This window comes from Ostrinia furnacalis, unplaced genomic scaffold, assembly GCF_004193835.3.
Source record: "Ostrinia furnacalis isolate ACB-3 unplaced genomic scaffold, ASM419383v2 OfSCF1411, whole genome shotgun sequence".
NCBI lineage: Eukaryota > Metazoa > Arthropoda > Insecta > Lepidoptera > Crambidae > Ostrinia > Ostrinia furnacalis.
The window spans coordinates 24571-40927 of record NW_021131650.1 but is presented as its reverse complement, the minus strand read 5'-3'; the positions used below and the strand labels follow the sequence as shown (position 1 = coordinate 40927).

The window sequence follows — 16357 nt, the reverse complement described above, 5'->3', positions numbered from 1 at the left end:
AATACATGGATTAGTGTGTGTCTTATTGTTATGAGTAAGTACGGTTCCTTGGGATCAGTATGAGTGCACCACATACAGGGACCATGGTTTTAACTCTTAAGAGTACATCGCAGGATATGTATTAAAAACAATGCTACTTTATACTTCTTTTACTGCTACTTTATTCTAATTAATTATTTGTTACTTGTGCTGTTAATTACAATTCTCAATCCGTAAATAATTTCTTCTTTCTACCGTGTTCGTACTACTGTCCTCGTAAAATCATCGTAACCGATTGTTGTAATCGGTGTACATGAACATCACTCGACCATGTATGTCCATTTGGACATATCGGAATGGCACGCTCTGCTTTGACGATCACTCTAATCCATATCTGTGGCTGGTGCTCTTATCTGTGTGTGCCTGTGCTGCCCCCTCGTATTTTATCATTATTAGTGATTTCTGTCATCCTTATCGGAGTAACATTAAGGTTCATTTTAAAAATACTAACAAACGTCATCATATGATTAATGTCGGACGTCGGTTGATTGTTGTTGTTGGTTGTCGGTTGTCAACAAACAAAAACACTGGAAAGAAATATACTTAATTTGTATTTACTTACCTATCTTTTATACTTATTATTTTTTCTTTAAATAATAAACTTTAGGTGCTTATGGTTGGTATTTTAAAATTTAATGCAAAGTTTGTAGGGTAGTGATAAGATAACAAATCAGTACACTTAATATTAAGTTTATCAGTAAATGATCGAGTTTATGGTATAGAGATTGTGTATTCGATGAGGACAACTCATATTTTACGTAAGTGTTAATGTTATAACTTAACTTAATGTCTCAGTAAAGAATGAACTAGATGGCCCCTTCAAAAAGCTCCCATGTCGAGTACATAATTAGAGTTTGTCCTTGAGACTTCGTAGAAAAACTTTATCCTTATTTTTGTCTTTGACCTTGGGACTTCGTAGAAAAACTTGATCGTTAGTTTTGTTTGCCGGCTTATTGTATGAATCACAAAAATCGAAGCACGAGTGTGCGCCGCGCGCCGTGGCGTGGCACTTTGGTAAATGATGTCATCAGCTAGCCTCGGCCGTACTGAGCTGTTTTAGTTGTTTGTTTCCGTTTGCGACCGGCGGCTGGGATTACCGGCGCATCAGAAATATTAAATTTGTTTCAGATATCCTATTTTTAGTGTACCACTCTATCAGTTTCACTGCAGCCATGGATGCAAAACAATTAGCCTCATCTATTGCACAATTCTCTGCCAAGTTCTGTAATGTAAGTATTTTTCAATTAATTATTAGATATCTTACAGTACTTATTGCATAAATATGTATTTTTTTTGTACCCACCTTTATAAACTTTCAAAACTAAAACGAAAATGAGAATCAGTTCACAATAATCATGATAATTTATTATAATTTGTTTAAAATGTGTTTGTTTTTTGATATTTTAAAAATATGGAATGAACAAAATGTTACCCTCAATTTTTTTTTAAATGTTACCTACTTTTATGAATGCGTGCATGGTTTAGAAACCATAACTAGGTTGTTTAGACATCACTTTCTTAAATTAGTCCATCTAAATGGAGCTATTCCAAAAAGATTTGTTTTTTTTTTCTGTTTTGTTTTGGAGAATAGAATTATGTCTGTTTATGATACTCATACTCGTTTTCACCATCAATCCCTAATTTTTATGTGACTGCTATCAAAACAAAATTCCTGTTATGTGTTACCATATGGGTCACTTAAAAATTAGGGATTGATGGTGAAAACGAGTATGACTGTACCTATACTTAATTATTGTAATAAAAGTTCAATAACATATATTTTTCTAGAGCTACCTACACAAATGAAAATACCCGAGATATTTTTATGTCTATGTTCTCAAACATTCTATTTAAAATTTTGGGACTAAATTAACTAATAATGTTATAACACTTTTATCCCTATTTTAAGATTCATTGACATGTTGAAACATTTTTATTTTCGTTCGTTCGTTCGTTTCAGCCAAATGACGTCCACTGCTGGACAAAGGCCTCCCCCAAGGTTTTCCACAATGAACGGTCCTGCGCTGCCCGCATCCAGGCTCTTCCCGCGACCTTTACCAGATCGTCGGTCCACCTAGTAGGAGGCCTGCCCACGCTACGTTTTCCAGCCCGAGTTTTTTATTTTAATAAAATAAAATATATATTATATGTTTTAGATTTTCGTTATCTAATAAAAAATATTTATTTTGTAGGAACTGGATAAGAACAAGAGTGTGGTGTCTTCTCCTCTATCAGCAGAAATCCTACTTGCTCTATTAACTTTAGGTACTACTGAACCTGCACATGATGAGTTACTTACGGCGCTTGGGATTCCTGATGATGCTTCGGTATGTTAATTAAATTAAATTTTATATAAATAATTTAATGCTGAAGTTGTAAAAAAAGATCAATTCGGAAGTAACATAAATTCCGAAATCTTTGTTGAACGGCTTCTATCCCCAGGGATATAGATAAAAAATGACGCAAAATCATTTGGATGAATAGTTCAGTTTTTACGCGCGATAATAACTTCACACGCCTACTTGACAATGGACAATGGCCTATTATAATGTTCATTGAATTTGTGTTGTATGCCATAGGTAGGTTCCTACCATTACCATAAAAATCACAAAGCTTCATGTAGTTCTGTTCGTGTTAATCCTATCTTCGAAAACGTGTGGTCACCGTATTCGTATGCACTCTCTGACTCCGACTCTGTTCTAAAAGTCGCACAGTGTTTTAAAATCACTTGGAAGCGGACATTTTTTGGTGAATAGATGACATGATTTAACAAGTAAATCTAAGTAAATTCCTCAAAGAAACCCGTGGTCTACCTTCAACAGCTTTCGAGAAAAAAAATTTTTAATTTGGCTTATTTTGTGTGTTTTAAAATACGTTTTTTTGTTTATCTGTTCTTTATTTGAAGTTGTAACACAATTGACTTAAGTGAGTAATAAAGCACACAATTTCCCTTTTTTTGAGCTATACATCATATTCTAAAGCTTTGTAGATCCGGAGAAATTATAAAAAAACTGATTTTTGGTTTTTAATTTTTTAAATTTAAGTTGTACGTTTTGAGCAATAACGAATTATTGCATGTTATAAAAGACCTTTTATTTTACTCACGAAAAAAAAATCAACGAATTTTGAGAACATACTTTAGAGAAATTTGCATTTGAAATTTCGTGTTAAGCAACGCCTTCCGAAAAACTCTTGGCAAAAACAAACTTTTGTCATTGCTAATACGCAATCTCATTTGTAGTGGAGAATCACAACTTTGATCTCCATTTGTCCATCCAGTGCAGACTGAAGTACGTAATAGAACAAATTAGTAACCCTAAACACTGCCTGCCTTGCACTAAATTGACCAGTACAATATCGCCAGACAATATTTTAATAGCAATGACGAAAGTTTGTGTTTGCCAAGAGCTTTTCAGAAGGCGTTGCAGAACACGAAATTTCAAATGCAAATTTCTCAAAAGTATGATCTCAAAATTCGGTGATTTTTTTTTCGTGAGTAAAATAAAAGGTCTTTAATAACATGCAATAATTCGTTATTGCTCAAAATGTACAACTTAAATTTAAAAAATTAAAAACCAAAAATCAGTTATTTTATAATTTCTCCGGATCTACAAAGCTTTAGAATATGATGTATAGCTCATAAAAAGGGAAATTGTGTGCTTTATTACTCACATAAGTCAATTGTGTTACAACTTCAACAAAAGAACAGATAAACAAAAAATCGTATTTTAACACACACAAAATAATCCAAATTAAAAAAAAAAATTCTCGAAAGCTGTTGAAGATAGACCACGGGTTTCTTTTAAGAATTTACTTAGATTTACTTGTTAAATCATGTCATCTATTCACCAAAAAATGTCCGCTTCCAAGTGATTTTAAAAGACTGTGAGTCGTACTATTCGCCAAAGAACATTCTGTAACCTTTTGTTTGCAATAATTTTAGTCTAACTGCAGCTCAATAAGCTTTATTATAAGGACTGGGTACCTACTTAGCTAGGGCTTCTGCTCTTAATTTTCGTACCTAAATCGCTGAACGAAGTTGTTTGAATGAGACCATATGAAAAGAACATAAATATCTACCAACTACTTAGGGGTCTACGGAATTATCAAAACGGGGTGAAGTTACGAAGACGAGCCTAAGTTTTACAATCGAAATATTTAGATTTTAGAGGATGAAAGTTTATAATGAAAAAAATCGATCCCATCAAAAACAATACTTGTCAAAAAAACCAAGTCTCGCAACTCAGTTGTTCTACGGTAAAAAGTTGTGAGATCCATGTAATACCAAGTCCAGGCCAGGAAANCTCAGTTGTTCTACGGTAAAAAGTTGTGAGATCCATGTAATACCAAGTCCAGGCCAGGAAATCTTTAACGTTTTACATAAATTATTGACTTGGCCATCGCACTAAATAATTTAATTTACACGTGTTTTCATGCGATGGCCGAGTCAATATATTTATGTAAAACGTTAAAGATTTCCTGGCCTGGACTTGGTATAACATGGATTTCACAACTTTTTACCGTAGAACAACTGAGTTGCGAGACTTGGTTTTTTTGACAAGTATTGTTTTTGATGGGATCGATTTTTTTCATTATAAACTTTCATCCTATATATATGTTACGGCTAAAGATAGTTGTGAACATAAACTTAAGATTAGCCGGCTAAACTTAAGTTTATCTTCGAGAAGCAGCTAAAGTTCGATACCATGTTAGTTTGCGTCGTGATATTCCATCTTTAACCGGCTAATGTGCACATTAGCCAAAACGAAACGGCTAAAAATGTATTCGATGGGCGCGCCAGGCCGGCGGAGGGCTTGAGGGGGCGGTGGGGAGACAACGCGCGCGCAGGTTTATTTTGTAATTTTAAATACCTACAGAAGATTCTGTAATGACCAAATGGTTCCATATTATTTGACTTTAATGATTAGGTAGATATTGTTTTAAGTAATTAATATTTTCTTATTGTAATAATTGTAATTTTGAATACCTACCTACATAGGTAGATAATAGTATGTGTAATGAATGAATAGTGATTATTTTTTAATTATAGTTTTCGTGTCAAAATAGTAAACTTTATTACATTGTTTCCTTTTCCATTTCCTTCTACATTTTTAGCCAAGGGCCTGCGGTTACACTTAAGTTTAGCCGGCTAAAGGTAGAAGAAACTAACATTAACACCTCGTCGAAGATAAACTTAAGTTTAGCCGGCTAATCTTAAGTTTATGTTCACGCCTATCTTTAGCCGTAACATATATACTATAATAGATAACTAATGTATGGTATTTGTTACATAGATAATGACTTAGCTCACTCCACTGCAGTCGCATTTTATCAGGTTGATAGGTAGGTACTTCTTTGTTTACTGCAATAAACTATTTTTCATAACATAATGCCTACCTAGTCATAGTGTAATTGGTACTATCGTTCTATTCATGAATAAATAAATAAAAAACTAAATAAATAGAATTTATTAATCTAAATAAGCTTAAAGTCTACGAACCGAATACGAACTAAGTACCTATTGTACCTCAAAATCTCAAATGACGCGCAAAACTTGATTGAAAACCTAACAAAAAATATCAAACTTCATTGGTCCTATAAAATAATACAAATAAATCAATCACTCGAACATGTGTCGATATTTCAACGTTTTTTAGGGTTCCGAATTTTCAGAATCCCTGACAATAAGGTCGACTGTTGTTCAATTTTCTATTTACCAACTTGTAGATCCGATCAGGCTTCTCGGTGGTGTCCGACAAGCTGAAATCCATAAAGGGCGTCACCTTGAACGTGGCCAACAAAGTGTACGTGATGGAGGGCGCTTACGACCTGCACTCAGAGCTGAAGCAAGATGCCATTAAGGTGTTCGACGCTGGCTTTGAGAAAGTCAACTTCGAGGAGTCTGCAGCCGCGGCTAGTCTTATCAACAAATGGGTATGTTTGTTTTAAAGTGTTAGTAGTTTGAAGTTCGCAAATTACTAAAAAATCCGTTAGCCTAAATGTGTGTCTAGTGCAAAATAGTACAAGTTTTACAAAACAATAAAACTTGTATTATTGAGCAGAGACGATGCACAGCATCTGGTGAGAGAGATGCGTCTACTTCCGGTGTAGTTTTTAACCATTTTATACCTTAAATGACGTCATTTCCGCAATAATTTAATAGGAATTGATTTGACTTACTTCCGTTTGCCGCCATTTTAGTCACCTGGGGGCGAGCTTGCTCGGAGTTCTTCATAGAGAGCTCACCAGGAGGCCTTCTTGGGATGCTGTGCATCGTCTCTGCTCAATAATACAAGTTTTATTGTTTTGTAAAACTTGTACTATTATTCGGCATGTGACGATGCACAGCATCTGGTGAGAGACTTGTTTATTAGCTCCTGGTGACTACTTACCAGTGGCGCTATGTGATGAAAGTTTTCGAGTTTCTGTAACAGAACTAGATTAGAACATGATTAATTTCAGGGTATTAACATGTTTTGTTCTAAATGCCCAGTGAGAGCAGCACTAATATCACAAAGTAGGAGGGCTTGTACTTTTGTATGTTTAAAATAAATAAACTGGAAAGCTACTGAACTGAGTTCAGAAATTCTTTCCTCATTAAAATGCAGATTGAGTGTGTATTGATATAATTTGCCCGTATGGCAGTAAGATTCATGCGAGTCATCAACATAAGTTTAGTCTTTCCACCGAATCCAGAGCAGCCAAATGTTTCTTGGCAGAGCCATCCCAGAGGTGGCAGCAGTATTCCATGCAAGGTCGGATCTGTGCTTTATAAAGCTGCAGCCTTTGCTTCTTGGAGAAGTACTGCCTTGCCCTCGAGAGGATACAAAGTTTTTTGGCAGCAGTTTTTGCTATGGATTCGATGTACTTGCCCAAAGTTCAACTTACTGGACATTTCAAGGCCCAAAAGTTGCAGTCGCTCGGTGATTTTAACAGGCACACCTCGGAATGTTGGAGCCATAAGGAATGGACTTCGTTTGGCGGAGAACAGACACGCCTGTGTTTTTGACGCGTTAAATTGAACCAGATTGGCATCGCCCCAGGTACCATCATCATCAACAACGGACTTCAGTCATCACATATTGCAAAGGTATACGCCTTCATTCAAGTGAAAAGACTTGCCACAATCTACGGGACGAAGTATCGGAGTCATTTGAAACAAAATGAAACAAAGAATAGGAAATCTAGGAATCTTGCATAATTATTTTTATAAAACAAACATAAACATTAAAAAAAACGACTCCAAAAAACCTGCACTAAAAAGTAGAAAATAATTACATTAATTTATTTATTAGGACAAATGTATACCACATGATTGATATTCTCGGAGTCGGTGCTAGCCGTTTGTTGCTCTTTAAGACTATCCTAGGTTTTCGACTTCGACGGAGTTGTGCTTAAGTGGTGGAGCCCCCCGAAAGGGGCATTTTTGCGGTTTTACGGTTATAAGGTGTAAAGGACTTGCAGTATCGAAAAAAAATGATCTTCATGACGATTGAAAGGCATTTAATCCTGCATTGAATAAGACCAAATTCATATATTTTGGACAAACCGTTCTTGTGCCTATTATCGACATGCCATGAAAAGGGCCACTTTAACCAGCATATTCCTGTCTCGCGAGTTGGATTCATCTATCCTTAATCATCCCAGCCGTTTCTTTACTACGGTTGCTGCACCCCTTCTAGGGAATGCAGAATCGGTTCTGGTTTGAGGAACCGGGTTTTTCGGGTCTGGTGGTCATAAGAACCGGGAGCCCCGGTTTTTTCGGTTCTTTCGGTTCCAAAAAAACAATATTTTGATTATGTTTTTTTTATTGAAATAACGCTTCTTTGAATAGACTAGGAATAATCAACAAACATGATTTACAATATTTTTCTATTTTTATTAAATTCTACTCCCAAAAATAATTAAAAAGTAAAATAATTAGTTTTCAATTGAGGTACCACAATCAGTCTTTTTCATCCAACTTATCGATATATTTGACTATTTATATATTGACTGTCAGATGCAAAGCAAAGGAGAAGGAGTGTTGCCAACTCTCACACAAAAATAGGACGTCCACTGCTGAACATAAACCTACCCCAATGCTTTCCATGTTGATCGATTGCTAGCGGCCTGCGTCCAGCGCTTCCCTGCTGCCTTTATGATGTCGTCGGTCCACCTTGTGGGTGGACGTTCCACGCTGCGTTTTCCGGTACGCGGCATCCATTCCAGGACCTTCCTGCCCCATCGGCCGTCAGTTCTGCGTCCGCGTCGGGCTATGTCCGCTGAATCCGCTGACATAGAAATGAGTATGAGAACTAAAGTCGCTATTTTAGTTCATTTACGGATCTCCTCATTTCTGATTCGATCTCTTAAAGAAACACCGAGCATAGCCCTCTCCATAGCACGCTGTGCAACTTTGAGCTTCTGTATAAGGCCTATAGTGAGAGGCCACGTTTCCGAGCCATAAGTCATCACTGGTAACACACATTGGTTGTAGACTTTCGTCCTCAGAAAGATGTTGCGTAGTTACCCGAACGCTGCCTAGCCGTGTTGGATTCGACGATTGACTCCTTTTTCGAAATTGGACCTACCTAGCTGGATCGTCAACAATCTCGAGGATTGAGCTCCCAACCGAAACTAGGTAGGGCGCAACATGGACATTGGACATAAGCTTTGTTTTGTCCATATTCATCCTCAGGCCTACCTGTTAGGAAACTCGATCAAGTTATACTCGTCAATCTTCTGTATAACCTGTCGCAGCGTAAGCGCAAACAAAAATATGCCAGTGATTTTAAAAAAATGTAAGATAAATGCTTAAAATATTTACATATCTCATAAAAAAAAACAAAATACAAAACCAATAAGTAATGCAAAACCCGAAAGTACCGAAAGAACCGGGTTTTGAATTTTTAAAACCCGGTTCTTAAGCTGTCGAAAAAACCCGGGTTTTCCCGGTTCTTTCGGTTCCGGGATTACCCGGGTACAAACCCTAGTTGTTTATCTCTAAAAAGTAATGAAATCTAGACAAAGTCGTGCCAAGTCTATGGTTCGTTACTGCGATTTCTTTATTATTTATAGTTAACATTTAACTATAGTCGTGAAAAAATAATCACACTCCCATGGACGTCGGGTCTCACAGACCCCTATCTAAAATTCTTCATAATTTCATATTTGAACCAATTTGAATTTATCAAAGAGTTAATATATATATCTAATAACTATTAATAAAGGATCTAGTAGTAAATTAATCAGTTTTAATCATTATTTAATTATTTTTTGGCAAATTTAAAAAACATAGACGTTTTTCAGTGTTAATTGACTAANTACAAGCACTTCATGTGCTGGAGGTGCTGAAGCACCTCGATATACCGATAGTCAATACGGCACCGCTGAAGAGACTGTAAGCACTGCCCAAGACCCGAACGAATCGAAGACCTTCTCATAGTCTACGAACGCCAAGCATAGTGGCAAGTTATACTCGTCAATCTTCTGTATAACCTGTCGCAGCGTAAGCGCAAACAAAAATATGCCAGAGATTTAAAAAAATGTAAGAAAAATGCTTAAAATATTTACATATCTTATAAAAAAAAACAAAATACAAAATCAATAAGTAGGTAATCTTTATTGGTAGCTAATCTGATATCTTTAGGTTCTCTATACGTTCGCAATGTTCTTGTTAAGACTCATGCATAATACCTATAACAGATTTTTAGATAAATATGCAAAACCCGAAAGTACCGAAAGAACCGGGTTTTGAATTTTTAAAACCCGGTTCTTAAGCTGTCGAAAAAACCCGGGTTTTCCCGGTTCTTTCGGTTCCGGGATTACCCGGGTACAAACCCTAATAGGAACGCACGGGTGCGGTTTGTATGTGAGCGCGCCAACACGTATGCGGTGCGCACGCTCACACTGACAAAATTTTGCGGTGATTAGCGGTGAAGTGCGCCGAATTTTGTCAGTGTGTGCGTGCGCGCCGCATACGTATATTGGCGTGCTCACATACAAACCGCGCTCGGTGCGTTTCTATGAAGATGACCTACTCATTTGTATTTACTCTGATACAGCTCCATGAGCAGGTGCGGATCCATTACCAAAATTGACATGTGACCTCACCTTTAAGGTGTGGCCATATTATCTTCACTGCTCATATGTTTTCGAACTCGTAATAATCAAATGGCGGCGCTCTATGTAGGCATGAAATAACTCATACTTGCATTTTGAGACAAAAGATTTTCCGCCTACATGCATTCTGTGTTTTTGTTAGATAAAAATATACACCACTAAATTTTTATCACCGAAAAAATTTTAACAGGTTATGTAGAAACGTGTGAAATATTTAAAGCAAAAGAAAAAGAAATGTTTTTCATAAAGTTAATTTTTTTATTAAATTTCCTTTAGTCCGTATTTTACGCGTCACAGCTTTGTCACTCCGCTGCTCGCTAGAGTAGTCGTACGCTCTCGCACGTTGCATCGATCTGTCTGTCTCGCTCACGCCTCGACAAAGCTTCCAGTGTTATTATTACATACTTAGCTAACTTAGACCATTCTGAATTCTAATAAGTGTTACATTATCGTACGTAAATAGTGCTAGTGACGCATGTGTCCATAAATTACCAATTTTCGGAGGAAATTTTGAGTCACTTTATTTAACTACTTTTTTTGCACAAATGGGATCAGTATCAATAACTCATTACCCAGAATTTTTTTTTTCGGTGATAAAAATTTAGTGGTGTATTATAGAAAATTAGGTATGCATAAAATGGTTTTCATTAGGTTATTTCGCCACCATTAAACTTGTGTTAAAGTTGACTGGGCACTCGGTGTAATTAATTAATTGGAAATTGGCATTTAGGTTTCAGGCATGTTATTATTGCACCTTAATGCTCTTCGCCATTAGGGAATTAAACTGTAGCGAAGTTTGGTTTATTGCAGTAACAGTCCTCAAGTCACCATGGCATCCCATAACGTTAGGGTGGACAATTTCTTTCAACAAAAGCAGACATCATACATAGACCCCCTATCCAAGTTTTACATTGGAGTAGCCAGTCTATTGGGGCTGAACCGCTTGCCCGTTATTCTGAACAAAACAAAATACATTGTTACGTCATTTGCAGTCCTGTATACTTTGCTATTATGTGCTTCAATAATCTACTTTATGTACACCAGAGCTGATTATCATAGGCTCGTAGTAATCATGAACTTCACCGAGTACATATTCTGCATCACTTTCAGTTTTATCACTTGGAAAAGGATCGAGTTGTACTATAATGAGATAAACAAATTCGATGTCGAAATAGGCTGCAGACCAAAACTGAATAACCTGGCGATTAGAAACTTGGTTACCGTAATGATCTACGCGGCATTGTTCATTGTTTGGTATCAGCTATCGATTTATAGTGGATATTTGGCTATAGGTATTCTTCGTTTTGCGCTGTTTAGAGCTGCACTATTCCGGGCATGTCCTAAGCCTCTTAAGCCCTCGACTTCGGCTTATTAATTACTTCGTTGAGTCAAAACTTTCCAATGGGAAATCTGTTAAACTTCCAAATATCGAGCAATTCAAGTCTTTTAAAAGGAAAAACATCAGAAATACAGATATAACGAAATTGATGGACCTTTACCATAACATCATGAACGCGTACGACTATTTGATCGATGCGATAAAATGGCAGGTGCCTATTTTCTACTTAATTTTGGAGTATTGAATTTATATGTCTGTAATTGTTTGTATATAAAAGCTTTATAAGGTATAGGCATCTAGTATTTTTTCTAAAACGAATTATTCAAATTGTTTCAGTTGCTGGTGATAATTAGTACAACGTTCATAACAACTTTGAATATTATTTATCATTTCGCTTCGGACATTATTGGTAAAGAGGTAAAAAATAAGTAAATATTCAGTTTGCAATCATTTACATTTTTATGAATAATGGCTTCACAAACAAAAAGTAGGTACTTCATGTTAACGATTCGTCAATACTTTTACTTTCGAGTATTATTAAAATGAACCTAATCGTTTAATATAGAATCATTAGTATCCAACGAGTATTTTTCCATGACTTCCTAATATTTTATTTAAACCGAAAACATTGCAGAGACCACTGAAAGACATACTGACTAACGTGTTCAGAACGACCGCAGAAATGATCGCTTTATTCTCGCCCTGCATGTTTGGAGATCAAGTGCACTGCGAGGTGCGACGGCTGAGGGAACTGCTCGCTTCTAGGCTGTACGAGAATAAGCTTGGTAAATACCTAATAAGTTTTTAAAGTTTTGCGTTCCATTTCAATTAAAATAGAAAAGCACGAGTCTCATCGCGACAATTCTATCGTTCGTTTCAGCCAAATGACGTCCCTGTTGGACAAAGGCCTCCAAGGATTTCCACGACCGGCCCTGCGCTGCCCGCTTTCTGGTACTTTCCGCGACATTTTTATATGAGTTACTTAAGTATGTAGGTACTCACGGCTTGATGTTTCGGCTGTGTTGCTACAGCTGCAGCTTGCTATCTAAAATTATTATAGCTTGTTATCTAATATTATATCATTCATTACTTATTTATGCATGATATTTGATTGTACCCAGTTTCGTAAGTCAAATAGAATGCTCACTAACTGTAGCTGCATACTATTCGTAGCTGTCAAATTCACACAGGACAAAAACTATATTTTTGGAGCCATTATAAACTAATATCAAGTGGATTGTTTCTTTATTTTTTAAAACACACAATGCGATAGCTCTTGACCATGTACCCATTTTCGTGCTCAGAATCCCGTACGCTTTGCACATGAATTCACGTGATATGCAAAAATGCAGATTTTACTTGTTATTTTTACTAAGCTTCGGAACCAGAGCGAACCAACGTCTTGAGGAAAAGATACCTACCGAATGGAGAACCTCTTGTCCATTTAATTATTTACATTCTTATTATGACTATGTTGATCGATTGGTAGCGGCCTTTGTCCAGCGCTTCCCTGCTACCTTTACGATGTCGTCGGTCCACCTTGTAGGTGGACGTCCGTCCCACGCTGCATTTTCCGGTACGCGGCCTCCATTCCAGAACCTTTTTGCCCTATCGGCCGTCAGTTCTGCGTACTATGTGCCCTGCCCATCAATCAACATAGAAAGCATTGGGGGAGGCCTATGTTCAGCAGTGGACGTCCTATGGCTGAAATGATGATGATGATGATGAATTATTATGACTTGTTTGGTCGAATTCACCCTTATAAAGGTTTATATATAAGGGTGGATTCGACAAAACAAGAGTCAATATTAATCTCAGAATAAATCGTCAGTTATTCGACATTTTGACATATTTTCCACACTGATACTGTCATTGTGCCAGTTATACAAGGAGTTATTCTCGGATAAAAGTTTGGTCGAACTCGAATAGGACCTTAGTAACATAATTGTAGTAGGTAGGTACTTACTTAGATATTTAGTTGCTTATTTTTGTTTTTCCAGATAAATCGGGCCGCAGCGCTGCGCGCGCGCTCCTCGCGCTGACCGAGGCGCAGGACCTGTCGTTCTCCCTGCTGCGGATGTTTCAAGTCGACATATCTCTGCCCTTCAAGTTCATCGGCTTGCTCGTCACATATCTTATCATTTTACTGCAATTCGAAAAAGTTATTAATCCCACACCTACGAGTACTTCAACAGAAATGACATTACATAATATCTATCCCTAAATTAAAATTTAACTGTCAATCACGTAAGTGTCTATACGATTGATATTAATTTATTGTAAGTCACTAATCAATTAGCGTAGTGTGTTTATTCCTTTGTAATTTCTTTAGGCTCTTTTATGTGTAGGTACCGATCGATAAGAGTTAGGTACTACAGAATATCTTAAGAGAAAATAATAAAATTGTCAGGTGCAAAATAAACACTTAATACAACTACATTAGATGTTTTAATACCTCGATGCGGATATTGAAATGTTAATAAATAATAATGTAATGACATATTGTGGTAAGACAGAATATTCCACATAATTCACATCCAAGCAATATTACTTACAAATGCGAAAGTAACTCTGTCCGTCTGTTTGTTACGTTTCCATGCCTCAATTGATTTTGTTGATTTTTTTATTGAGATAAATTGACTCTAGATAAAACGGTACATTTAGTTCATTCGAAAGTGTAAGATTCCATCTCAGAAGGTAGTCAATTCAAACGACAAATTATAGTTAAACAATTATATTTATTACAACACTCACGATAGACAAATCAAATAACAAATTATCATCACTAACCTTAGTGTTCACAGCAGGACGGCTCGTTCGAGAATGGCGGCGGGCCGAGTGCAACAGTCTGAAGTGAGCGCTTGGCTGTCAAGTCAAAGTGACATTTTCGGACAACCGTTAAAATAACGAATAACGTATCGAATAACGAAATAAATAATAAACTAAGAAAATAACGTTAAAGGAGCACTCGATAATACTAAACGATATACTATCTGTTACAATCGGCCATCCTCCACGAACGGGTCCCTGCGTTCGCTCTATTATATTATGATACAATGCATAGATTACTCTCAAATCGTGGTTTTAATTCATAAATAACGTAAAGAAATGCTAAAATTATCATAATTATAAATTCACTAAGTAGTCAACTTAATCAGGTAATTAACTGAATTATAGATTTACATACATGTCATTTTAGAGACTTATTTACCATCGTAATTTAAGTATTATGTTATGGGCATTATGGCAAAGTAATATTACGCAAGAAACAGTCCAAACTCATAATGCCAAATTATATTAATACTAGCTGACCCGGCGAACTTCGTACCGCCTTAGCGTAGAGATTTTCTTAATATTTTTTTCCGTAAGAACCATCCTTGGACTTCCACAAACATTTAAAAAAAAGAATTATCGAAATCGGTTCAGCCGTTCACACGTGATGCCGTGACAACGCGAAACGGGTTTCATTTTTATATATATAGATAGAAGTATCTAGTTAATATTTCATGGAAACACCAAGTAAAAAGGGAAGAAAAAAAAATGTTTAACAGAGAACGTTCAAACTAAATTAATGCTTTTATGATTTATATCCATTTGCATCCGGTTAGAAATACAATATTTTACAGTGAGAAGGTGTTCAACGTAGTTAAACAACTGTATTTTACTTCATGTGCAAAGTATTTTGAACATTTGGTTCAGCAATGATGTGAACGTAAAAATAAAATAAAAATAAATCTATTTGCATCGGATACGTAATGGTCGAAATCAAGAATAAAATGTTACAGGCTCAATCAATATGTGTTATTCTAATCACCTTGAGATATATTTTAGATATTTATCAATATTTTAATTACTAACCGTCAGTCTTGTGGGGTGGTAATTGCAAAACGTTTCGTTTTGAACTATCCCACTTCTGAGATGTAAGATTCCATCTCAGAAGGTAGTCAATTCAAACGACAAATTATAGTTAAACAATTATATTTATTACAACACTCACGATAGACAAATCAAATAACAAATTATCATCACTAACCTTAGTGTTCACAGCAGAGCCCCGATTACGGTAACTTTTAACGTCTACAATCCAGACGCGTTTCTGATTCTGCAATACGATTGGTCAAAACAGCTGACGTACGCTGTTGAACGACCAATCGTATCGCAGAATCGAGAAGCGTGTCTGGATTGTTGACGTTAAAAATTACCGTAATCGGGGCTCAGGTCGGCTCGTTCGAGAATGGCGGCGGGCCGAGAGCAACAGTCTGAAGTGAGCGCTTGGCTGTCAAGTCAAAGTGACATTTTCGGACAACCGTTAAAATAACGAATAACGTATCGAATAACGAAATAAATAATAAACTAAGAAAATAACGTTAAAGGAGCACTCGATAATACTAAACGATATACTATCTGTTACAAAAGTAAGGAATATGAAACTATATTTTTGCTTCAGCCAGAGAGACTGAATTCCACAGGGGCGAAGCTGTGGGCAAAAGCTAGTAGATACCTAATAAATTACATTAATATACAGAAGAAGCGGGAAGTAAATTGACTTATTCATATTAGAGTAGTAGGTAGTGACGCGCCAAGTATATGAATAGGTATTAGATATTTCTAATCTTTTTAATTTTGATTAAAATTTTAATGTACACTTAGCTTTTGTTTATCGAAATCGATGCAGTGTTACTTAACTTGTGACGTCGTTATTTTTAATTTAACGTGGTAATTCGCGAACCACTTGGAGTTTTAATAAAATATATGGAACAAAAAGAACACTCAATTTTATCATTTTATTCTCTTTGAAACCTTATACCTATTTGAAAATTTAATTATTTGTCATAAGAAAATGAACGATCGGGACATCACTAATGAAAAAATTGT

The 16357-nt window shown here is 36.1% G+C and overlaps 2 protein-coding genes across 2 annotated transcripts; both read left to right on the top strand.

The window, feature by feature from the left end:
- Nucleotides 1-7240, top strand: LOC114352640 (serine protease inhibitor 3/4-like). Its single transcript, XM_028304314.1, has 5 exons — nt 1-34; nt 1168-1268; nt 2232-2366; nt 5767-5973; nt 7067-7240. Exons 1-5 carry the CDS (start codon nt 31-33, stop codon nt 7238-7240), a joined length of 621 nt encoding a protein of 206 aa, XP_028160115.1. The 5' UTR covers nt 1-30.
- Nucleotides 7241-12141: 4901 nt separating this feature from the next.
- LOC114352637 (gustatory receptor 68a-like) lies at nt 12142-13713 on the top strand. The gene is made up of 2 exons (XM_028304309.1): nt 12142-12267; nt 13483-13713. The coding sequence occupies exons 1-2, from the start codon at nt 12165-12167 to the stop codon at nt 13704-13706; spliced, it is 327 nt and encodes a 108-aa protein (XP_028160110.1). The 5' UTR covers nt 12142-12164; the 3' UTR covers nt 13707-13713.
- The last annotated feature ends 2644 nt before the right edge of the window (nt 13714-16357 follow it).